Source organism: Mytilus edulis, chromosome 11 (assembly GCF_963676685.1).
Source record: "Mytilus edulis chromosome 11, xbMytEdul2.2, whole genome shotgun sequence".
In the NCBI taxonomy this organism is placed as follows: Eukaryota; Metazoa; Mollusca; class Bivalvia; order Mytilida; family Mytilidae; genus Mytilus; species Mytilus edulis.
This window is the reverse complement of record NC_092354.1, coordinates 69124504-69149667: the sequence shown is the minus strand read 5'-3', so window position 1 is coordinate 69149667 and position 25164 is coordinate 69124504. Positions and strand designations below refer to the sequence as shown.

The following is a 25164-nucleotide window of genomic DNA, read 5'->3' as shown; positions in this document are numbered from 1 at the left end:
TGCAAAGCCACGTTGACATTTTGTTTTTTTAACAATTATTTGATCATCTTTGATATTTTTTGGATACATTTTGTTTACAATGTTGGTTTATATACAATAGTTCAAGAAAAATACAAAATTATTTTTGTAGAAATAAGTGTTTTTATTCAAAGAAAATATTCAGAAAAAATGAATTGTGACTTTTTGTCCGTGACTTTTTGTCCTGTGACTTTCTGTCCTACATTCAAGAATACATGGTGATTCTTGAGAAGAAGAAAAACCACCCTCTATTGCAAGACTTACCTATTGTATTTATTGTTAACTTGTTCTCACCCTGAACATGTATGAAATATTTGCCACTGGACATTAAGCAACCAACAATCAATCATGATTCTTGAACATATTTAAACTCTACATTAATAAATGTATACTTACGGAAGGTGGTGGCGGTGTATAAACCGGCGCTACGTTTCTTTTAGGCACAACCTCCTCCTGTGGCTGGGAGAGCGGCTAAAACATGAAAAATAAAATAAAACTCAAAAGTTAAGAAGAAAGTTTTATACTTGCGAGAGGTGTTGGTGGTGTGCATATTGTTTTTCGTTCATTATTTTGTACATAAATTAGGTTGTTATCTTTTTTCTCCACTCGGATGTTTGTTTTACATTCATCAGTTTAAAGCTATTTATAGCTGACTATGAGGTATGGGTTTTGCTTATTGTTGATGGTCGCAAGGTGATCAAAAATCGACAATTTCTGTATCATTTGGTCTCTTGTGAAGAGTTATCTTATTAACAATCATACCACATCTTCGTTTTATGTTATTCAATTGTTGCATTAAATTAGTTAAAAATAAAAGACAAATGTGAACACCGATATCTCCCCTAACAAAAGCGAGGTAGATAGATAAACAGAAAGATAAACGGTAATAGACAATACTTAAAACCTTCCTGTTGTTTATGGTAAGCGCATACAAACAGAGAAAAAAAAAACACCTCAAAGGGCATAATCTTTAATTTCCTCTGTTTTTAAAGAAAACTCCTACATGTGAACCTCGTGTAAAAACAAAAAGAAAGAAAATAGTCTTACCTGTGGAAAGTATGCTGTTAGGGACTCTAGGTGCCCCCTCAGGTTAAACAGATCATCCAGCTCGTCTAGCCCTAAATTCAGCTTCATCGATCCATTTGACGTCGCCAAATCTAAATAAAAGAGTCCTCTAGCGGACTTTTTAAAGGAAAGCACTTTCCCTCTCCCGAATTGAGTTTTGTACTCCGTCCTACCAGTTGAAGTAATAATCTGACTAAATTGCACATTTTTGGCTGCCATTATAACACTTAATCGTTTGCAAATATATTTCTAGACAAAGGTTAGAAGTACTGACTTGTAAACGAAAAATACGCACTTTTATATTTATTTCATTTTTTCTAGCTAATATTATCTAAACCAATAATATTACACTTTGAAGTATGGGGTGGGACTAAAGGAGGGATAACCACCTCATTCTTAGGTTTCGCATAACAACTCTATACCAAATTGTTTATGTGGTGCGCAAACAAAAATGCACTTAACAACAAAACAACGTGTTGATGAATCTCTAGAAACTATACTGTGATAATATGTCATCTGCTTTATTTTTGGGTTTCTTAACTTAAAACCTTTATCTAAAGCAGCTACATTGTAAAAAAAAAACCAAAACGTTCGATTTTTTTTCTGAAATTTTTTTTTGAGTGCCATTGTCTCGTACCTAATATTTTCTTATTATATGTTTCCGTTCCCCCCTTTTTTTCGAGTTATACTATTGTTGAAGAATCATATAGCAACATCTCAATTCTTTCATATTTATTCTTTTTCGTATTGTTCTTTTTTTTTTGACACAATCATAATCTCCCGCCTTTTTATTTTTAATTAAACTGTTGATTATGTGCACATGCGCAGACGATTCACAGAGAAAAAACTGAAAAATCAAAAATGGTGCTCGCTAAGTGTTTGTTGCATGTTATGGTCAAGTGCATGACCTTAATATAAGGAAATGCAAAAGTGTCTACGATGAAATCTACGAGGTAGTGGAACCGCAGTGCTTGTATGAGGTGGAAGGCAGCTACATTTTCCATGGGTCGACTTCAGTGAAAAAGATCACCCTGGACAGACTGGCGGGTTCCAGCACATTGATGACTTTTGGCCAGCATTTAGAAAAAGTAACCATTAAAACCTGCACCATAGACAATTGTTGCCAGACCATTTCGACAACCCCTAGCACGGAAGTGCAGATTGCAGATAAAATTTGTGTAAGATGCTTTTACGTAACTTGTTTTCAACATCCGCCATTTTTATTGTTTACAAAAAATTGACACCTACTTTATGAAAGACAAATTCCCTTTATTTTCTTTTGAAAGTATAACAATATAAGAAAAGAAATATTTGTTAGCATAATTTTAATTGTATTTCTATTTAACAGATTTGTGTTAAAAACTATAAATATTAAATTTGATAACTGTCTATAAGTATTATTGTTTTTGTTTACAGTCACTGGAAGACCTTGTTTCCACTACTGATGCGGATGAGACCTCTCCTCAAACGGAGGGGGGTTCTCCTGACTCCTCGACAGAATGGTCTCAAAGCGTTCCAACATCCGCAGTGTACGACCACAACCAAATGTCCAGCACTCTCCCTGACCATCAACAGGTGGGTTTTCGTCTGTAGACCAAAGAGAATCCCTACTTAACATAACCATTGCATTGTGGTGGTGTATTCTAAAAAACATGAAAACACTGCTGTTAAAATTAACGTAAACAATTTTGAAAGTACTTATTTTCACTATTGTAGACATTTATACTTATAAATTTCTCATGCTTTAAATTCAGCTAAAGCTAAATGTGTATTGATTGTAACATGTAGTAGGGTGTGGATTAGGTTATGTTATTTTATTTGTGTACATGTAGTTTATTATTTAATTTTTTATTTTAGACTACTACAGAAAATGAGACCAACTCAACAACACCATGGTGGCAACCGTCACCACTTTAACAGGTAGCTTAAAAGTTTATATATTTTTTCTTGGAGTAATTTTGTTTCTTTTAATTGTCTTAATTTTGGTGTTCTTAAAAGTATTACTATCAATCAGACTACATTCCAGTTAAGAACGATGATTCTTTATATGTTGAAATGGATACCATAACTAGTTAAATTATTTCTTTTCTTGTAGTACTTCCGGTGATAGCTCTCATTTGTTTGGGGAAGAAATGTTTGAGGAATAGTAGGGGAGGGTTAATTGAGCATGGTCTTCCTCTACAGGAGATTCCTACTGCCCCTAAATATAAGTACTATTAGGATAAAAGAAATAATTATTAATTTAAATTGTAATTTCAATATCACTGGTTATAACTTTTTTTTTTTACTTACAGTGATATTCTTTCTAATAGGTGGATTTATTGTTTGGAGGAAAAGACATCCTCAAAATATTTCAAACACTGAAGATGAACTCTATAATAAAGCCTGGTACAATTTAAGAAGTGACAATTTGTAAAATTTGTATTTTTTTTTATTTTCTTGTAGCGCAATTTCAAGTTATAATCTTTACTATGATTAGTGTATTAGTGGTTTTAAACCGCATTCATAGACTTTTATAAAATGCTATACCAGCTTTTAGAAACTTTATCCCCCCTGTAAGACAGCTTATTAACCCTCATCAACATCAACCACTACACCAAGCAGTAGTCCAACCTATACCACCTGCAGTACACCAGGAAGTCATCCTACCCTTACCAGCACCTCCACTCATTTTAAGAAGAAGCACCAGACAGTCCATACCACCCAACAGACTTAATTTGTGATTAATTTGTGTATTATGGTTTTTTGTTTGTTTGTTTTCAAACCAAACTTCTATATAATTTGTGTAATTAAGATGTACCTACAGAGGGATAACTCTGTAAAATCAGCTAAATGTTTTAATTATGATATGTATTTAAGGGCATTGTAATAAGCTTCTCAATGGTTGAAATTAGTGTTTGTTAAACTGTTATATACTCAGTGTAATTTTTATGAAGAAATGGTTGGTTCAAATATTTTGAAATTTTTATCAAAGGTTCAAAATAAATACTTTGTTAAAATTTTAGACCAAATTTATTTTAGTTAAGGTGTTGGATACCACCTTAATTATAAAACTATGAATAATACCATTGTAAGACTAGCTTTATGAATCATATTGCTTCATTAAGTAACTTTATATACAAAAATGTTTAAAGTATTTCTTACCTGTCCTTTAAGATATCTAATGCTATCTGTAGCATGTCTCGGCTTTGCACACTATTAGCTGTATTGCACTGCTGCATCAATTCTCCCAGAAATGTCTCACTCATTCGTATGAGACATCCTATTCTAGTTTCCCTCCTTTCATGCAACAAAGCATGATATAGTGCAGAAACATTAAATTGTGTACTACTAAATGTGTTGATGGGTTGCTGACAGTACCAATTCTTCATTTCTTCAAACAACTCAGGTTGTATTGAACACTTATAACACGCGAAAAAATGACTCCCCACTACTGGCACATGCTGAGATACAAAATTATTCAATTGAGAAATAAAGTTACTGATTGAAGCACGATGATCCATCATAAAGTTTTCTAAATAGAATGAAAGTATAACATTTTTCCTACATATTAAAGGACTTATTCTTCTCTCTTGGTTATGATAAGATTCATTAAATAAAGCTGGGTTGATAAATTTAATTCATTTAGACTTAACTGAGATGCCATTTTTAGGATTAATTTATATAAGACTAAGCATCCATTGTGATTGACAAAGGAGATATTAGCATTTCTATGCTATATTATCTTAAGAAGTTTATTGAGGGGGGCTTTTTTTTTTTATTATTGAAGGTTTTAACAAAGGAGAGTGATAATTTTCTATACATAAGAAAGACTCAACATCCTGTGTTTGACATGATTATAAATTATGGATAAATTGATACATTTTTCACTTAATTTCTCTCTTTAAATTTATTTTATGATGAAAATAGAGAATAAGTCAGATTTTTGAAATGATGTTACTTCAAAGGGTGTTGTTTATATTATACATATCAAGAAGTTTTGTATATGTTTACACAAGTCTGTTATGTTATGTTATAGAAGAAGCTTAATTCAAATTAGAAGTAATATATGTTTATCTGTCTGATGTTCTCCATTAACAGTTAATCAGTTTTGAAACTTGATTGCAATTAAGACAATTTCCTATACTCTACATCTAAAGATTGTTATACCTGTTTATCTATCAACAGTTATTTAGCTTGAGGCTTGATTGTAATTAAAAATATTTAGTAATTACACAGTATGATAACTTCTAAAGGAAGAAAATCAAAATATTTATGAAGCTTTACATCAGAGGAATTATCTGATATGATCTATCAGATTAAAAGATAACGTTTATTTGGTCTTAAAAATAATGTAAAAATATCAAAAATGCTATAGAGGTTGATGGGGAAACATTAGACAGACCTTAGTAGTATATGAAATGTTTATACTGTAATATAAAACATGTATATAGTCTTTGTTTTTCTTGTTATTAAGCAATATAGTTGTGATAATTTATTAAATGTTAATTGTTTTAAAGTTGGTGCTAAATAATTGTGATAATCATTAAAGTTCATATTTCAAATCATGATAGTTGTACTCCTGATAACATGCTGTTATATATATTTAATATATTCATTTACAATGATAGTTTAAGAGAGGAAAATATACTCTATAAAGACAAGTTTAAGTAGTGCTTATACTATAGTTTTGGTGCTAACTGTTTTATGGTGCTATGCATTCTGCCAGATTCCCCTATAAAGACAAGTTTTATAAAGAGAGTAGTACACTACATTTTTACTAAAGTTTTGGTGCTGTGTATTCTTACATTGAAAAAATAAACATTTACGGTTGTTAATCAAACCATGATACCTGTATATATTTTATCTATATTTTGTTACTTTAGTGCAACATTCCATCTTTTAATTTTTGCTTCATGCATGTTTTCATTTTAAACATGGAAACCATGTGGGTTATATTTTTATTTTATAACATAATTTATCTTCTATCACATTCCATCAAGTTACGTTTTATATTGTAGTAATTTTTAAAAACTAGAATCATCTAGTTAATCATATTACTATATGTAATCTTTTACATGTCTCTTTTAAGAAATCCATTCTTGTTAAAAAAAACCCATTTGTTTTAGAAGCTTTATAAAATTATATATATATTAGAAACAAACTCAGGGTTGTATGCTCAAATATTGGTTTTAATACAAGTTTTTATATACTATACGTATATTGTAATATTTATTTTTTATGCTAAAAATACTCAATCAGTTTTTGCAATAATGGTGATCTACACAAAATGTGATGTATACATAATGTATATAAGTTTTTGATAATAAAAATAATTTATTTTCTTCAATCTTTGTTTGATCTCTTCTCAAGTTTCTGTAGTTTGTGTGTTGTGGAAAGAAAATGGATGCCAATCCCTTGTCAACAACCATCTCTCTCACATATTGGTTAACTCCAAGCAACTAAAAATTTAGACAAGCAAAAAACAACACAAAATTCTGCAATGTGGACAACATGGACGACAAACATATCCCTGGTTACCAACCAATGTTGCTCTACCTTGGAACGTGGACAACAAAATGGACGACAAACATACCCTGGTTACCAACCAATGTTGCTCTACCTTGGTCAAAAGTATGATACGTGGACAAAACATTCCACCATCACTAGCACAATGTTTACATTGCTCTACCTGCTCTACTGTTTTCTTATCCCTATTCTACTACTACTACTACAGTATTAATGGGGATGAAAGTTTTGTCAGAAAGGGTGCAAAATACTTGCATCCTTCAGATGTGTAACAAAATTTTGAAAAAAGAGGTAAGTTATTATTTTTACATATTATGATAATAATCCGGCTTATTCTTCAATCTGTTTGAACGCCTCAGTGGTGCTTGAGGGGGTGGTGCAGGTGGTCCATTTATAACAGGTGGGAGTGCTGCTGGTGGTCCATTTAAAACAGGTGGGAGTGGTGCTGGTGGTCCATTTATTACGGGTGGGATAGTCCGAGATTACTCTGACGTCCAACGGCTGTTTTGCCAGACAAGCTGGGGCCGTACGTGGGACGTCAGAGCTCGTCCCATATCAAAAAGTGGATATTTGCGCACCCAAAATAGATGCGCTGCTTCGTCGCTTCTGGTTCCGACTAACAGCCTTCAAATTATATAAATAAAGGCAACAGTAGTATACCGCTGTTCAAAACTCATAATCCAGGGACAAAAAACAAAATCGGGGTAACAAACTAAAACCGAGGGAAACGCATTAAATATAAGAGGAGAACAACGACATAACACCGAAACGTAACACACATCAGACAAAACACCACGAGAATAACAAATATAACAAGAAAACCAAATACATGAATTTGGGATAGACAAGTACCGTACCACGTCTGATCTCAATATCTCACAAATAAGAGAAAACACAAACAACTCAACGTTAAAATGCAACACATACAGAAACAATAATATAACAATGGCCATCTTCCTGACTTGGTACAGGACACTTTTAAAGGGGAATAAAAGTGGTGGGTTGAACCTGGTTTTGTGGCATAAATCAGGCATCAATCTGTTCATTTTTCATTTATCTCTTCATTTATGTAAGTTTCACCTACCTGCCAACCTTTATTTTTACATATTTTATCAGTTTTCACAGAGTCCCATCGATTTAGACATTTTTAGCTGTTGCACGTTTATTGTCGTCGTCTTTCAGAGACAGATATAAATTTAATTTATATAACAAAAAAAAATGTCTAGCATATATTATTTACACGATACATCATTACAATTGTTCATCCTTAATTGAGGTACATGGTGATTGTACCTCATCTACAGATTGTTCACTTTAAGTTTTCCAACATCTCATCCTCCTCCACCCCCACTTCTTGATTCCATGGGGGCTGGTTCAAGAAGTTGTCAGCCATTTTAGTTCTGTAAATTAAAAAAAATAATAATATATTTTTTTATTCTAACAAAATTGATTTTCCTCAAAGTTCAGTATTTTACAGTGATTTTACTTTTGAATCATTAATCCTACAAACTTTCCATCCCTTAAATGTTTACGAAGAATTTACGAAGCCTAACGTTATACATACAATCAAAACAATGGTTACACAGGTAGATATAATAATTTTGTCATTTGAAGTATGTGATAGATATTTTCGAAAAGATGTATACGATTACCTTAAATATCAATATTAATTAACGAGAACCGTATATTCCTTCTGGTTGGTATTCAGCGAAAACTTTCATTCGTAGATGAGTAAAACAAAGAAAGGTATCAACGACTTTTGACAAGCAACGTAGATGACTGAAAGATTACAGGTAAATATTCCAGGTCATTAGGTAAAACGGAACATAATTTTGTCATTTATTGTATATGCAAATTGTGTGTTGAAAAAACCACATTGCAGTCGTACAGGACATATCATGGTTGAACGTGCAAGCGCTGTACAGTCCAATACAGTTTGTTTGACATGTCTTCAATGTTAATCAGTGTCTCTTATTTACCATGTGTTAAAAGGGACATGTTTTATACGAAAAATGCGTAGTCAAACAGTAAACTGAATATATTTTGGTCATCTTCAGTATGTAATAATTTCATTATGTAATAATTTCATTATTATGAACACTATGCTTCATCCTCTAAACCCGTTTCCTATACGTTGTAAAATACTGAAAAGATAAGTTAGTAGTTTTCAGAATCATACGATTGCATATTAAACAAATACGATTATATCCGGGTCACTCAGGTAAGCTGAAAATAAGTTTGTCATTTATAGTATTATACAACTACATCCACGCTACATTTAAATATGACCTTTGGCAGCCACAACCGACCGTGCAAGGGCTGTATACCCAGTCAAGGTCGTTATAAACTTCCATTTGTTGTTGGCAGGATGTTACTGTGTTACAATTTAATTTGGGTTTTAAGCATCCCAAGTTTACAAGTTAAAATTCATTTAGGTCACTGCAATACCAGGCCGATGTAGGCCAATCCATTTTCCTGTACCCACTTCTTAAGGTAAACGAACCGAAAGTCACTGTACTTTAAAGTCGCTGCTAATTTGATAGGACAAAAAGTCACAAATAATTTTTAGACAATTGTTAAAATATATTTTGAAATATTTTCTTTTATTACAAATATTCATTTTATCATTGAGGAAATTGCTCTTAAACCTTGATATATGAAAATGTTACATTTTAATCAAGCAAAGGGTATATTTATTGCAAAGATGAAGCAATTTAAGTACCAAGCCACTTTGACATTTTTTGTTTTCATGACAAATATTTTATCATTATTGATATTCATATTAAATTTTAATAACAAAGTTGCTTCTTTTAAACTGTCATTTTTTAGATCCTTGATGTTTTCTTCCGAAAAGTTATTGTTGCAATCCTCTCTTCCGATATATTTCTTCCTCCTTTTGGTAGCATTTTGAAGAGTTGAAAGTTAAGTCCAAAATGTAAAATTAAAATCCAAAATAAATAAATCCCACCGCTGCCACCATAATGTCACGGAGCTGTTGTAAGGCACTGGCTTTTAAGACTGTGTTCATATATACATATTTATTATAAAAGTTCACTATATATATACTTTCATTAGATTTACATTGTTAATACAGAGACACGTCCATTCTCTTTCACTAACTTATCTTCAATTTCCCCCGCATCTACACATTCACTCACTTTGATCATCACCAAGGCCTTGGCTACTTTTATGACTTTCTCACACATTAAATCGTCATTCATTTCCAGACCACACAACTATAGGGACAGAATATAAACAAACAGAGACATAAATTCTACGTCTTCTAAGTATAAATGATTACAGTTACAACACAGCTGCATTATACATTAAGTTTAACGGTCAGTCAGACAGTTTGCTAAAGTTCACTAAAGCAATAAATCTACAAATACTTAACACTCTTTAATAAAGAAAATTAATGTGGGCAATTAAATACCTATCTTAGATAAGAAATAAATATGCAAAGTTTCACCCTAGGACAAAACTTCAAGAAAATACGAAAAGAATATTTTCAAAATAACTGTTTTCTTGTTCAAAGAAAAATAATTTCAAAATTAAAATGTGACTTTTTGTCCTACGACGTTCTGTCCTACGTTCCTTCTGAATACAGACATTTCGTCCTCACACTGGGGGTACTCTATATGGTTTTGTCAACAGGTTGAGAAGGTCCTGAGAAATGGCGTCCTCCTTATGTGGTAATAACCACTGTGCCTGTACCATGATAATTTGACCACGATACTGAGGAAAACCATCAGGGGGGTCCTGTTTGGAGTCGATCATGACATTCAAGTGATTGGAAAGAACGTGACGACGCACGTTGCGTGTTGCAACATGAACGCACTTGGACGTTTTGAACCCTTGCAACTTATCTTTGAGGATCTGTAGGTGGCCTATTGAAAGGCTTAATTTCTGTCCCTATCGAGCACGCCCTCATTTTCCAGGGGCAGTCCAATAAAGAAGTATATCGCTGTTCGAAACTCTACCCCCAAGGGTGACTTGGGAATGGAAATATGGTCACTTGGTCTTCTCCCGACTGGCAGTAAAACGCTTGACGAAGTAGGGCGTCCGTTTGGCTGTGCGGGATGTATTAAGTTCGCAGTCACGTCCGGTCAGAATGAGGACGTTAAATCGGATTTGTCGTGTTAAGAGAGTGCCACGCTCTTTGCACGTTAAGAACCCTTACAACAACTCTTGAGAGCCCGTAGGTTGCCTGTTGTAAGGCAAAATTTCTGTCCCTATCCAATATACTCTCATTTTCCAGTGGCAGTCGAAATTTTCCCGACTATCATCCCTTATGGCCTCTATTATGACAAGACCTTCCTATTGTATTTATTGTGAATTTGTTCTCGTCCTGAAAATGCATGAAATATTTGCCACTGGACATTAAGCAACCAACAATCAATCAATCGAAACTCTGAAATCGTAAGAAAATAACAAATCCGGTTTACAATCTAAAACTGAGGGAAACGCATTAAATATTTCCCCGACCATCATTACGAATGGCCTCTTTTATGACGAGACATACTTATTGAATTTTTTCATTAACTTGTTCGTCCTGAACATGCATGCAATATTTGCCACTGAACGCTAAGCAACCAACAATCAATCATGTTACAACAAGACAACCTCTCACTGGACAGTACCGGTCCCTCTGGCTCGCTACCCCTGTCATTTTCTCTGTTTTACTCCTTGGGCATACATAGTTTGCAGGCTCAGCTGCTACCTAGACTAGGTTAACAGCTTTTGGGATTTTGGCGCTTCTCTCACTTTAAGTGTATCAACCAGTTTGGTTAGTTCGGGTTAAAAAAGAGACTTCGACAAGCTTGGCCTCTGGAGGTGTCTTCTCCATCCTGTGAGTCTAGAAGAACATCCTCACCACCTGCTCATCTACTAGGGATGGACTTCAACTATACATGATTGTTTTAATCAGACTCTGAAGTGTAAAAAGTACATTGGTTGGGACTTGATAAGTGTCATTTGGTTTTTGCTCTTTATTCGATGAAAACAAAGCAGTTCTTGATTTTTCTGTTCTTAGCATCAGCGAAAACTGCATTATTGCACCATTTCCTTCACAATGCGTACCCCTTAACATAATCGATTGCTTCATCAGAATCTATCGCTAAGTCCAAGGTTGTGAATTTGACCATTATCGTATAACCTTCCTCAACTGTGATGATGTACTAAAAATTTTGATTATTGCAATAGTCTGAAGGATAATTCGTTGATGTAAAACTTCCTACTGGTCCATTAAAAGTTCCTCCACACGTACCTGTGCTATCACTTAAATGCAGAAGTATTATGTTTTTCAAACGTTTGCAATACAGAAAGCTTTAAGATTCTTTTTTTTCTTTTATAGATTTAAGGAAGCGTTCTAATCTTTTGTTAGCATTAGAACGCTAAAAATACGAGACAGTAATGGCTAACTAAAACAGAAGTATTTAAATTTGGAATCTTAGTTGTGTCTAAATAAGGCTGAGTTTATCTATGCCTGGAACAAGATATCGTATAGCGGGTTATTTTCGCGGGTGTATAATTTAGCGATTTTTATTGAATAATGTATATGCAATATTTTGGCGGATTCAAAACTTATATCTATTCCTTTGCATGAAATTCAGAGAAAAATTGACACCCAGCGAAATTAATCCACTATACGGTAATCTTAAGTATTTCAAATAATTCATATTATTGACGTTAAGCAATCATCAATCAATATAATAGATCCCAAATTGCCACACTAACATCATCTAAATTTTAGAGATGGGGTACTGCTTTGCATTTCACACATATTACCGTATACCTTTGCGAATGTCGTTCCTAAGTTCTTTGTTCCATGCTAAACATCAAAAGAATGTTTGATTTCAGGGACTTATTTTTAAATAAACAAATGATTGTCAAATGTGAAATGTATTGCAATTTGCAATAAATAGTAGTTAAATATTTTTTAGGTGTTCAATTACCTATACTATAACTAATCTGTGAAGTTATATATATTTTAAAGTTCGTTTCTAAAAGCAGCTGATCGTTGGAAATCCAAATTAGTGGACCTAGTTTACAAAGTGAATACACAAAAATCGATATTTCCTACTTCAGGTTTACTGTTACAATGTAAAAATGGACGCTGTGTATCAAAAGACTACAATTATGAAAGATTATCGTTATAAATGAATGTGTAGAAGGTAATTCATACAACTCTTACATATATAAACGATTTGTTATGCGGTTTATATGAAAATTACTCCGCATAATACCTGAGTCGCGAATGACAATATAAATATTGCTGGAGTTATGAAATACAAAAATGATCTGCACAAACTATTTGCATTAAACAACGTAATACATTGTATCTCGAAAGTAAATTAAGTTAAATAGCTTTGGCACAACACTGTCAAATATAGAATTCCGTCCGCGGAATTAAAGATGAATAATTTTACATTTATCAAGCTTTTTGTAAAAGTTAATCATGAATTCAATCAATATTAGCACTAACCAAAAATAAATCATTAAAATGAAAAATTTAATTAACCTCTTCCCTCAAAATCTTAAAGAAACATTTCTTATTCATACAAACATAGACATGCGCATTAAAATAATATTAAATTTTTAAAAACAATGTTTATAGAAATAAAATGTTTATCAGTAGTAAAGTTTTCTTTTCATTGGAAGTGTCACTACACTTTTAATTTTCTTTGTACACATGTTTTCATTTTCTAATTTCTTTTCAGCTGACTTCAACTCTTTCTTTAGCTCTTTTTTTTTCTCTTTTCAATTTTTCTATAAAATTTCCAAATCTCAGGCATTCATATTTGTGTCTTTTCTCCAATTCTTGTATTTCCTTCTTGTGGAATTCTTTCCTGTATTTTTGCTCCATTTCTTTTATTTTGTTTTTAAGTTCCTCAATTTGTTCATCCCTTTCATCTACATGTACATTTATCTCTACTTCCACAATGGCAACTTCTTCCTTTCTGCTGGTGATTTCTTCATCATAATTTGGAATGAATTCTTCCTCAAATTTCTCTTTAATTTCTGATTTAGTGTTGAAGGTTTAATCAAGGTTGTTGTTTTGATAAAACTGTCACTACCAATCTTTTCGTTATATTAGTTATATTGGTTTGCAGACTTTTGAAAGGTATGTACAACAGAATCCTCTCTGAGAGGTTTTCCTGCCTTGGCATTAGCATGATGTCTCCATTTACCCTCAGTAAGTGCCTTAAAGTTGCAGATATTGCATAGATAGGGAATTTGGCTGTTTGGAGTATGTCTAAACATAAAGTGTTGCACAGCTCCTTTCTTGTTTATATGTTCAAAATTACAAAGCCTACGCTGCCATACTTTGGTTCCTGTGACGTGTGACATTCTATAAATAAAATAAATATCAAAAACTAAAAAAATGTTTTATAATTTACAGATTTGGTCCAAGACCACAATTGTCGTCCACGAATATAGTCCCTAGTGTTGACAGTGGGTTACTTGCCATTAATTTGTTTACCCCTTTTAAATTTATTTCTCCATGGTTAATGCCTCAAATTGCAAGAAAAATGGGGGGGGGGGGGGGGGGTTACACTGATGTTTAATGCCTCAAATTGCAAGAAAAAAAAGGGGGGAAATTACACTGTAATTTTTTTTTCTCCAATCTCACCATGATATAGTTTACAATGCGGACAATAAATTAATTCGTCAGGAATAGTACCAAAATGAGACAAATGTTCATTTGTAATGACACCAATTTTGTAGTTGTGGGTGACTCTCTTACTCAAATGAGGTAGCTATCAATAGCTATTTGATCATGATCTCTGTCCCAGCTAATTGCTGTATTTTTGAAAGATGTGTACTCCAAAAGATATTTATTAAAGTTGTCATTTTCAGTGTCTGCCTTTCTCCTGACAATGTTCCCAAATTTTGATGCTGTTAGGCGCCCTCTACGCACGTGTTTACAAAGAGGGTATTTATGTTGCTCTCTTGTAGGCCACGTTTGGTTCTTAATTTTCAGATACATTTTACACATAAATATTTGAAATGGATTGATGAAATTTGCAAAATTATTTGTATCCCTATGCTGAGTAAATTTTAAAGTTTGTCAGTTTCATAGTAATTAGTTCAAATATATACTAGTATATTATATATCAAAAATTGATAAATAAATAAATTAATGTGTATTAATTGATGTGTGGCTATCAACAATGTTCGTCTTGGGGAGATGAGTTTTACTGTGATATAATGGAGGAGGTCGGACTTTATCATCACGTCGTCTTTCTCCAATGACTTCACTAAAGCTCATTAGACGCTTCTTTCTAAACAACAGATCCTCAAATAATTCTTGAACATAACCTAAAAAATAATAAATTGTTAATCTACAAAGTCTACAAACAATTCTTCATGAACATTATATCAACTCTAAATTTGTATTTGCTTAAAATGACACCCGAGATATAAGTTTCTGACAACAAAATCCTACATAGTTATCTAAGGTACCAGGATTATAACTGTTAATATTTTTATGGCGCATATGTAAACCAAAAAAACTCCTGGGATGGAAATGCATCTCTAATAGCTGTCACTACATATGATGGAAAAATTCTTCTATTTTTCTTTCCAAGTTTGTGCCAAACCCATCTTACAAATCTTCTGTATGCCAAGTATCTATAGGTCCTTCTGAGTAAACTGGTTTTTTATGAAGAGTTGTCTCATTGGCATACCATACCTTCTTTTCTATATTAATATAACTTAATAATTCATCTATAAGTGGTCATTTCTATATTAATATAACTTAATAAATCATCTATTAGTGGTCATTTCAAATTTGGTAATTTGTTTTCTGCACTTGTATCGCACCAAAACGAAAACATATATCTGATTTGTTTTAAATAATCATTTAATAATTTTAATAATCCACTTTAAATTATCCCCCACATCTGGGGTCTCTTTATTGTTCATATCCCCATCTACTCTGCTCTGTAAAGGTCTTCTGCTTTTGGTGGAGCATCTATCTAAATATGTCCCATTCAATTTGGCTTTGTACTCTTTGAACTTGGAAGACTGCCAAGAGGGTTGATGGGTTGTAAAACCCTCTTGGCATTCTTCATCTGAGGACAGTTAAACTGGTTTTGAAGCCTCTGTAATCTTGACCTTCTTAAATGCACTTAGATCATGCTTTTCAAGGGCTATCAGTCTTCTTTTTGCTTTCTGGAAAGAAAAAAAAAATGAACATATGGAAGTGTAACATTTAAAAGATTCATTTAGTAAATACAATTTTCTGTAAGAATTAAAAATAATGTGATGTTTGGTTACGTACAGTACTGAAACAAAGAATCGGGTTTGTATGTTGATAATTATAATACATTAGTCATTATCATTAGATTAAGGATATCAAAGAACCTCAAGAAATCATTTTTTGTTAATATCAAACTTAGTTTAATTTTGGACCCTTTGGATTTTAATGTAGATTAATTTAAAAACAGGAGCCAAAATTAAAAATCTAAATACTTGGATTGATTCGGCATATAAAAGAACATCTATAATTCATTTTTTTTAATGAAATCAAACAATGTTTTATTTTAGGCCCTTTGGACCTCATGTGAACCAATTTAAAAAAGGCCAAAATTCTAAAACTTGAAACTTTCAGCATATTAAAGAACCCCAAGAATTCCAGATTAAAACCCCATTGAAATTGGTCAAGAAATAAACAATTTATTCAAAGTTTAAGTATAAGATAAGTATTGTTTTTGGCCCCTTATTCCTTAACAGTATGGGCCATAACCCCCAAAATCAATCGCAGCCTTCCTTTTTTGGTATGGAACCTTGTGGTAAAATTTCAGAAAGAGCCATACACTTACACATGTTACACACAGGTTTTTTTCTGAACACATAGAATAATGCTTACTTTGACCCTTTTGGGCCCCTTGTTCTTAAACTGTTTGAACTAAAACCTCAAAAATCAATCCCAACATTCCTTTTGTGCAAACCGGATTTCAATTTCATAGAGAGCCATTCACTTAAACTTAAGTTATTGTCAGGAAATTTAGTTTCTTCAGATGATCCTGATGTTGACGACGACAACGTGATACCAATATACGACCGTTACATTTTTGACGGTGGTATAAAAATTTAAGATAATTAAGAAACTCTGAAATATAGCTCATTGTTTCTTCATTGAAACCAGAATTAAATGGTGCTTGTACACTGTTAATTCTAAAATCAAAACTGACCATCCTGTCAGCACAATAAGCTAAGGATTTGCACGCTTTTCTTACTACACCAAATGCTTTAATTTTTCTCTGATCATTTTTTTGCAAACACAATCTAGAAACTGTTTTGTCAGACAAAGGATTGGTCAGGGAAAGATGGACAGACATAATAATTATGGTTATTTGGCCAAATTGTGATATAAATGTGACAGCAGTTTTGTGATTGACACAGAACTGTACTACATCAAGGAATTGACAGTAACACAGCCTCTTTATGGTTTACTTTTACAAATTTGACTTGGATGGAGAATTAGCTCATTGGCACTCATACCACATCTTCTTTAATATATCTAGATAATTGTATGTAGATTGTAGGTTGCAAATTATTTTTTTTTACCTCTGATTCATTTACATGTAACATTAATAGTAATTGTTTTCTCTCATTTTTATATTTGCAAAATGATTACTTTTAAAACCTATATGGCTAAGAAATCATACAGCTTAAATAATTTGCGACAAATAATGATAAAGAGCACAATAAAATGGGAACCAAGAAAGAACTTTATAGTTTGACCATATATGGTTATATGTCTAAAACAATTGACAAGATTGCAAATATTTGCCACTGGACTTTAAGCAACCAACAATCAATCAATCAATCAAGATTGCAAAGACCAGGAACAGCCGTATTGAATATGTCAAAGGCCAAGAGTGTATTTGTTTATTTGTTTCTTAGTATTTTTTCATTTAAATTCCTTTTTATTTCGATTTTCAGGAATTAATTATATACTAGTAAGCTGATTTTATTTTTATATACTAGTAAGCTGATTTTATTTTTTAATCCTTTTGTCTATGTACTTCAGGAGCTTGCTATTGTGTTACATGAATAAATCCTTCTTAATGGCATATGTCATGTCTGACAGCTATTGTTCTTATGTTTACCTTCTGTTTCCTTGGTCTCAGTGAATATAAAGCTGCATCCTGGTTTAAACTTTCTACACATTTGCTTACATTTTCCTCTTTATCACGTTAGTGTCCCATCCAACCTATGAATCATACATTAATATCAAGAATATATAAATTATTACTTACATGTGCAAGTTGAAAAAGCCTCTGTCTTCTCTGCTTCAAGCTTTATTCAGTATAATTTGTACAAATAGATGGTACTGGAGCAGATGTAGTGCCACAAGTGGGTACATAACTAAAAGAGACAGAACTAGGTTGTTCCAACGTAGAAGAGCTAGTACAAGTGGGGGTAGAACTAGGTTGTTCCAACGTAGATGAGGTGGTACAAGTGGGTACAGAACTAGGTTGTTCAAACGTAATATTATAAGGGGGTGCAAAACTGGAAGAGGAAGGAACAGGAATAGAAGATATACCACTGTTCGTGCTGGTGATAGTAGGCGAAAAGCTTGCAGGAATAGAAGGCAAGTGGAATCTGCTCCTGAAAAAAAATAATAATGGATTTCAGGAATGTTGCTTGTCTAACAAATTTATGCATAACAAAAATATACAAATGCAAATGTAGCAATAAATATATAAATGCAGGTTGAGATCTCACAAACATGTTTAACCTATAATGGTTTACTTTTTAAATTGTTATTTGTATGGAGAGTTGTCTCATTGGCACTCACACCACATCTTCCTATATCTATTTTAACCCCGCCGCATTTTTGCGTCAGGAGCCTCTGGCCTTTGTTAGTCTTGTATTATTTTAATTTTAGTTTCTTGTGTACAATTTGGAAATTAGTATGGCGTTCATTATCACTGGACTAGTATATATTTGTTTAGGGGCCAGCTGAAGGACGCCTCCGGGTGCGGGAATTTCTCGCTACATTGAAGACCTGTTGGTGACCCTCTGCTGTTATTTTTTATTTGGTCGGGTTGTTGTCTCTTTGACACATTCCCCATTTCCATTCTCAATTTTATATTCTAATATGACGTTCGTCTTAAGCTTTGGGTACAAAGCCATGTTCTAATTCAAATAGAACATGGGCTGCACGTGATTGACGTCACAATTGAAATTGCAACGTCAGATGAATTTTGAACAACGCCAGAGATCGAAATTGACATTTTTGTTGATGTTGCTCGCTAGGAAATTAAATAAAAACATTCTAAAAGTAAGTTAAAATGTTTCTGTTCTTCTTTTATTGATAAACTGCTGATTTTCTATAACGTTTTTGGTTCATGAAATCAAAATGGCGACATTCCGAGCGTTTACTATAGGTCCGCATCGAAGTGAAAAAGTTCAAATATTCCTATTAGAATCGAAATAATTCTATCCTGCCATGCTCTGTGCTCCTTTTAACATGGGTAGGCATTATATTTGTAAACATTTAATACCTCGCTAACGCTCGGTATTAAGATATTAACAAATATAATGCCTACCCATGTTAAAAGGAGCATAGAGCATGGCAGGATAGAATTATAATGCCTACCCATGTTAAAATGAGCATAGAGCATGGCAGGATAGAATTATTTCAATGACGTTTCCATTACTTACTGACTTTATGTGAACCATCTTTTCTAAATCTTTATGATAAAGATCTTAAAAGGAGCATTGTGTGTCAATAGTTATCAAAGGTACCAGGATTATAATTTAGTACGCCTAACGCGCGTTTCGTCTACATAAAGACTCACCAGTGACGCTCATATCGAAATATTAAAAAGCCAAACAAATACCAAGTTGAAGAGCATTGAGAATCCAAAATTCCAAAAAGTTGTGCCATATACGGCTAAGGTAATCTATGCCTGGATTAAGAAAATCCTTAGTTTTTTAAAAAAATTCAAAGTTTTGTAAACAGGAAATTTATAAAATATCAAATTCATGTTCAGCATTTTGACTTTATCTCAATTATAACATACTTATAAATTGTAAACAGGAAATTTATAAAAAATCAAATTCATGTTCAGCATTTCGACTTTATCTCAATTATAACATACTTATAAATCATTGCCTTTACCTTTATATTTTTGTTTTGTGAGTCAAATCAGTAAAGGAAATTTGTTCTCCCCAAGTTGCAGCATTGCTTCAGTTTCGATGTTAGAAATTCTTCCTTTTAATAACTGACCATGTCTATCATATGCTCAGTTTTTCATGTCTAGTTTTGTTTTATCTCACCTGTAACTAACTCTTTTTTTCTTTGCAGGAGGTTCAGGGGCGATTTGGTAATAATCCTGCACAGACTCCATCAGCTCGTAAACCTACGAAATTGTTGCTATCTTTTGGCCATCTAGAAAGACCGAAGACAAAAATAAACATTTTTATGAATAAACAAAGGGCAATTCCATAAATAAATAACCACCAGTCCTTTTCTGTAACAAAATTAGTTGTAAGTTGTAAGTATTGTTGATGAATAACAAACAATTTCACTCTAACATTTATTTCTGTACAAAGGGCAACAATACTACTTGCTGTTCATTAGTTTAAAGGTTTTAAGACTAAAATTATAAAAAGAAAAAACAAATGAAAAATGGGGTGTACTTTAAACAAATGATTAAGCTGCAGACTGCCAGATGTTACTAAGAAGATCATACATGCATTTGCTTTCTTTGTTAGTGTGGGGTTGTTGTTTTTAAAAGAAATAAAACAAATAAGGAAATTTATGCTATAATGATAGTTTTATACTCAATCAGGACCATGAAACCATCTTAGCTACCCAAGTATTATGATCTAGTCCCCCACTCTCCATCCTTTATAGAATAAGGCAACATTTGTGGTAACATTGTTGCGCCATCTATCGATTTGGTTGATAAAAGTTACACCCATAACATTATTCTTGAACAATGGAAGCACTTGAACAATCTTCAGTAGTAGCATCCAGAGTTGACAAACAATTGCCATGCATGATCCTAAAATATATGTTGACGTTCCAACATTTGCGCAAGAAAAATACATAGAACATCTTTGAGTTTGTTAAGAACATTTAAAAGTCACTTAATATGGTCATATGTTTTTTTTAAGGGGGGGGGGGGGGGGGGGGGGTAAAGACTTGTGGCACAATCAGCCAGTGGCAATAGTTTATCTAGATTTTCTACATTTAAATGTTATCATTTAAAGGTTATTTATGATTAGGTGCAGCCACTTATGGAAAAATGTACCATTGATATTAAGAACTGCAAATATAACTTACTCTTAGGGTGATTAAGTGATGCAAAAGGAACACTTGTGTCTTTCCACCACTGTGGACAATTTTCTGGATTGTCAAAGAAATTTTTCATTCTCCCTGTACCTAAGAAATACATACAAAAACATTAAACAAGTAATTTTTAACTTCTTGCTACGCATTTTGATTTGTTACATTTGTACTACAATTAGATTTTAAGGTATATTTGATTTATATATTGATTGTTGTATGTTTAACGCTCAGTGGCAGGAATTTAAATCAATGCATATCACGACAATATTAGCATTTAGTTTCCCTTTGTTAAAGGATTGATAAGTTATTGAGATGATAAAACTTTAGTATATTTCATTTATTATATCAACACGTCTTTGCACGAACCCAGCACAAAGTTCTACAACACATGCCAGTTGCCGTCTTGGGTGACGGTACAAGGAACCAATGACCCTAAATGTTTTCAATTCTTTCATGACATGCTCAACATAAACACGCCTGCTCTTGTGTAGTCTATTAAATTTTCTCATCCTCCTTTTTTCTCTCGCATCTGCCCGAAATATTTCGGCAGCCTTATATGACACGATAAGAAGGGGAGTGTGTGGGTATATGCTGTCTCCTAAAATAAAGTACCCCGCTGGAAAGTCTAAAGGTAAACCAGGTCCAATTGGTCCGAGTTGCTGATATGTATGAGCGTCATTTTCAGGTCCAAGAAAGCCAGAATGGATATAGCAAATATTCTTTTCATTGTCAATTATCACCTGAAAAATGAAAAAAAAATATGTATTTACTTTTTTAAAACAATAGTTTTCATATGGAATTGAACATTTTTTCATACCAAAGTAACCATAGTACAATTTTAAGATTTCAACCAAATGGTCATTTTTCAATCTGTTCGCATATTCTTTTTAACAGGTGAAATGTATACATTGACCAGTAAGCAGCAGGGTCAATCAAGTTCGAGTACAATAAATATCTTTTTTTTTTCTTTCTAATATTGTTAAATTCATTTATAACTGATGATTGCTTTCCTGAGTTCAACTCCAGTGCAATACTGGCATACTCCCAAAGAAATACTTCTGCTCTGGAGTCATCTTTTTTCAATTTTTAGGTGGCCAACTAACGACTGCTGGAATGGTAATCAGCGGGATGACTTCTTCTTGGTTCCATTCTCTTCTTACAGCTGGGAAAAGTGGCATGCCACCTTTCCCAAGGAGTTTCCTTGCCCGTTCACTTGCGGTTATGTTGTCGTTGAGAGTTCTACAATCTTCGCCCTGATCTTCTGATGCCTCCAGTTCCATTCTTTTACTTTCTTCTTCCTGTTTCCTCTGTTCTTCACCCTTAAGTCTTATTTCCTCATCCTCATATCCTGTTTCTGTTTTTCCTTTCTCTTTTGCTCTGCCTGCTTAAGTCTCAGTTCCTCGTCCTGTTTCTATGTTTCCTGTTTCTTTTGTTCTTCCTCCTTCCGTATCTGTGTTTCCTGCTTCTTGAGTTCTTCCTCCTTCCGTCTGATATCCTGTTCCTGTTTTTCCTTTCTCTTTAGTTCTGCCTCCTTTCGTCTGACTTCATCGTCCTGTTTTTGTTTTTCCTGCTTCTTTTGTTCTTCCTCCTTCCGTCTGCTTTCCTCCTCCTGTTTCTTATGTTCTTCCTCCCTCCGTCTGATCTCCTCCTGTTCCTGTTTCTGTTTTTCCTTTCTCTTGTTGTGCCTCCTTTCGTCTGACTTCCTCGTCCTGTAATTGTTTTTCCTGCTTCTTTTGTACTTCCTCTGTTTATGTCATTTCCTCATCCTGTTTCTTGTCATCCTTTCCTTTCTTTATTTTCTTTGCCTTTTGTTCCTGGTGGTTAGTCTTCTTCTTTCTTTTCTCTACATTTCTCTCTCTTTTTTTCTCTGTCTTTCTATCCTTCTTCTGGCTTGTTGCTTTCTCTAGAATCTCCGGTTCTTCATTGTCGCTGTCGTCTTCCAAAATAATATCAGATGTTGATGGTGTTTTCAGTGGTGAAAGAGGATTTGTGACGGCTTTTGTCTGTTTTCCTGGGAATAGTTCATCTGAAGTTTATATATCTGTTATATATTCCTCTGATGTTGATAGTTTCCTAGCTACTACTGGAGTCTCTATAGACTTTAGTTTACCGTCTATAGAGATAGAGAAGGTATGTGATCCTGCATATTTTATGTTTACCAGTGCTGTCATCCTTCTTATCAGAGCGTCAAGCATTTTTTGGTCTCTAAGAACCAAGGCATTCAAATGGATCATATACAATCTTATAGACACTCCAAGGTCCAATTTGAAAATGGCTGTTGAGTCCACAAGTCTCAATGTAAGTTGCTGGAGGGCCAACCCTTCATAGATGGTGGGGCGTGTAGGTGAATATGACCCATTTGTTTTCTCCGACTCAACCTCCTCTTCTTGCGTACCTCTATATAACATATGTCAATATCGAATCAAAATCTTGAAACATCAGCAATGGTCATGACATGGTAGTTACTTTTGTTGAGTATACTGACTTGATGACGAGCCTGATAGGTTCAAACATCAATGATGAATTAATAGAAGAACTGAAAAAAATGAATTGCATGATGTTTTAAGAATTGTTCATCTCAATATTCTTCTTTTTGTCTCCTTTTTTCAGAACCAAATGGTAGTGCCTCTTGTTACCTGTGTTGCAGGACCCCACCTTATCTGGTAACTTATTCTTAATCTCTTCTTAAGCTATATAATTTCTTGTTACCTTGATTTGTAAAAAGTTGTAGTGTTATATCATGTTTATAGGAAATATGCATGTCAATTCTTTAACTCAGACTTGCTTCTAATCTATATACAACTAAGGCCCATTTAAAAGGTGAATATCCAAAATTGTCAACACAAGAAGGTTATTTCATTTGAGGGCACAGCCTGAAGTGAAATAACTTTTAAGGGTTGACAATTTTGGATATTAATCGATTCTTAGTGGCCACAATTGTTTTATTATACCGAACTAACAGCGGGCTACCAGTGTAACGTGCACGCTGCCATTTTGTTTATTTACGTCTATTCGTTTTGTATGAAAATTAACTGAACTATTCCATGTCACGTGATAATGTTTCTGACTTTCACCAAATAGAATTGTATGAAATATATTTTGATAACTATTCACATCAGTAGATGAGGAAGAAAGGGTTATTTTTTATGCTTTTATTTTCCTCACAAAATGAAATAAAAGTTGTTTTATTTGCACTTATGACAATGTTAAGATTGAGGATAACAGTAATTGTTATTAAACTATATCATAATACCTCTTTTGTTGGGTTGTTGTCGTTTGAAAATAGGAGTAAGGTTTACCAGTTGTCTACCCAAAAGTGGTTGAAGTATTGTCGAACATGGTGTTGACTTCCATTCATTCTATCAATTCATTAAAATACAACTGAGATTACTCTTAATAAAATAATTGTATTCTCTTTTTTCTCTCTCTTTTTGATTGCTAATTTATATAATCAACCACTAAGATATACAATTGTCTACTAAATTATAGGGTTGGTTGTTAAATTGTTCACCAAAAGTTTAATCCTACTTAGTTGCTTTAAATTTCATTTCATACATGTATTAAACATATTGAAAATATTTATGTTCTATTAAAACTCACCAAAAACAATCAAAAGAACGCTTTGTAATGACAAAGCTGGTGTTGGTATGGTGGTAGTTGTGGCAGCAGTTGGTCTTTATGTCTGTGCATAAGTTTCATAACATTTGGTTGAGGCAAAGGAGATTTGAAAAATTCAGCAATTTTTCCATTTGTAAAGGGGCATAACTCTAAAACGGTTTAAGTGACGCCACTGAAATTTAAACTTGATCTGACAGTTTTGTGGTAATAAGACTTTTGTATAAGGATAGGAAACGGGTTAAGAGGATGAAGCGTAAGTGTTCATAATAATGAAATTATTACATACTGAAGATGACCAAAATATTTTCAGTTTACCTGTTTGACTACGAATTTCGGTAAACGGACAGAAAGTCACAGGACAAAAAGTCACAGGACATAAAGTCACAAATTTGATAGGAGAAAAAGTCACAGGACAAAAAGTCACAAATAGTTTGTTGACAATTATTTGAATATACAAGAGAAATATCTTGAAATATTTACTTTTTAATACATATATTCATATCAAAGTGTAGGAAATGTGTCATTATACTTGAAAAATGAAGATTTATTTAATTTTGATCATGCAAAGGGTATATTTCCTGGCACCATGAAGCCATTTAAGTGCAAAGCCACGTTGCCATTTTGTTTTTTTGAACAAT

At 33.2% G+C, this 25164-nt stretch overlaps 1 protein-coding gene and 1 long non-coding RNA gene across 2 annotated transcripts; both read right to left on the bottom strand.

Annotated features, from left to right (window-relative positions):
- Positions 1–413: 413 nt before the first annotated feature.
- On the bottom strand, positions 414–8662 carry LOC139496147 (uncharacterized). The gene is made up of 3 exons (XR_011657550.1): positions 8244–8662; positions 1066–7991; positions 414–489 (listed from the first exon to the last, which is right to left on the bottom strand). It is a non-coding gene; the product is annotated as an uncharacterized lncRNA (long non-coding RNA).
- A 13178-nt stretch (positions 8663–21840) lies between these two features.
- On the bottom strand, positions 21841–23316 carry LOC139494533 (uncharacterized). Its single transcript, XM_071282694.1, has 2 exons — positions 23068–23316; positions 21841–22652 (listed from the first exon to the last, which is right to left on the bottom strand). The coding sequence occupies exons 1-2, from the start codon at positions 23314–23316 to the stop codon at positions 22320–22322; spliced, it is 582 nt and encodes a 193-aa protein (XP_071138795.1). The 3' UTR covers positions 21841–22319.
- Between the last annotated feature and the right edge of the window lie 1848 nt (positions 23317–25164).

What these genes read in the sequence shown, in the direction of transcription:
- LOC139494533 (XM_071282694.1), bottom strand. Translation starts at nt 23,316, where the DNA reads ATGTTATATAGAGGTACGCAAGAAGAGGAGGTTGAGTCGGAGAAAACA. An exon ending in TAAGAAGGATGACAGCACTG is followed by an intron (nt 22,653 to 23,067) that starts GTAAACATAAAA and finishes TGACATAAACAG; the next exon opens with AGGAAGTACAAAAGAAGCAG.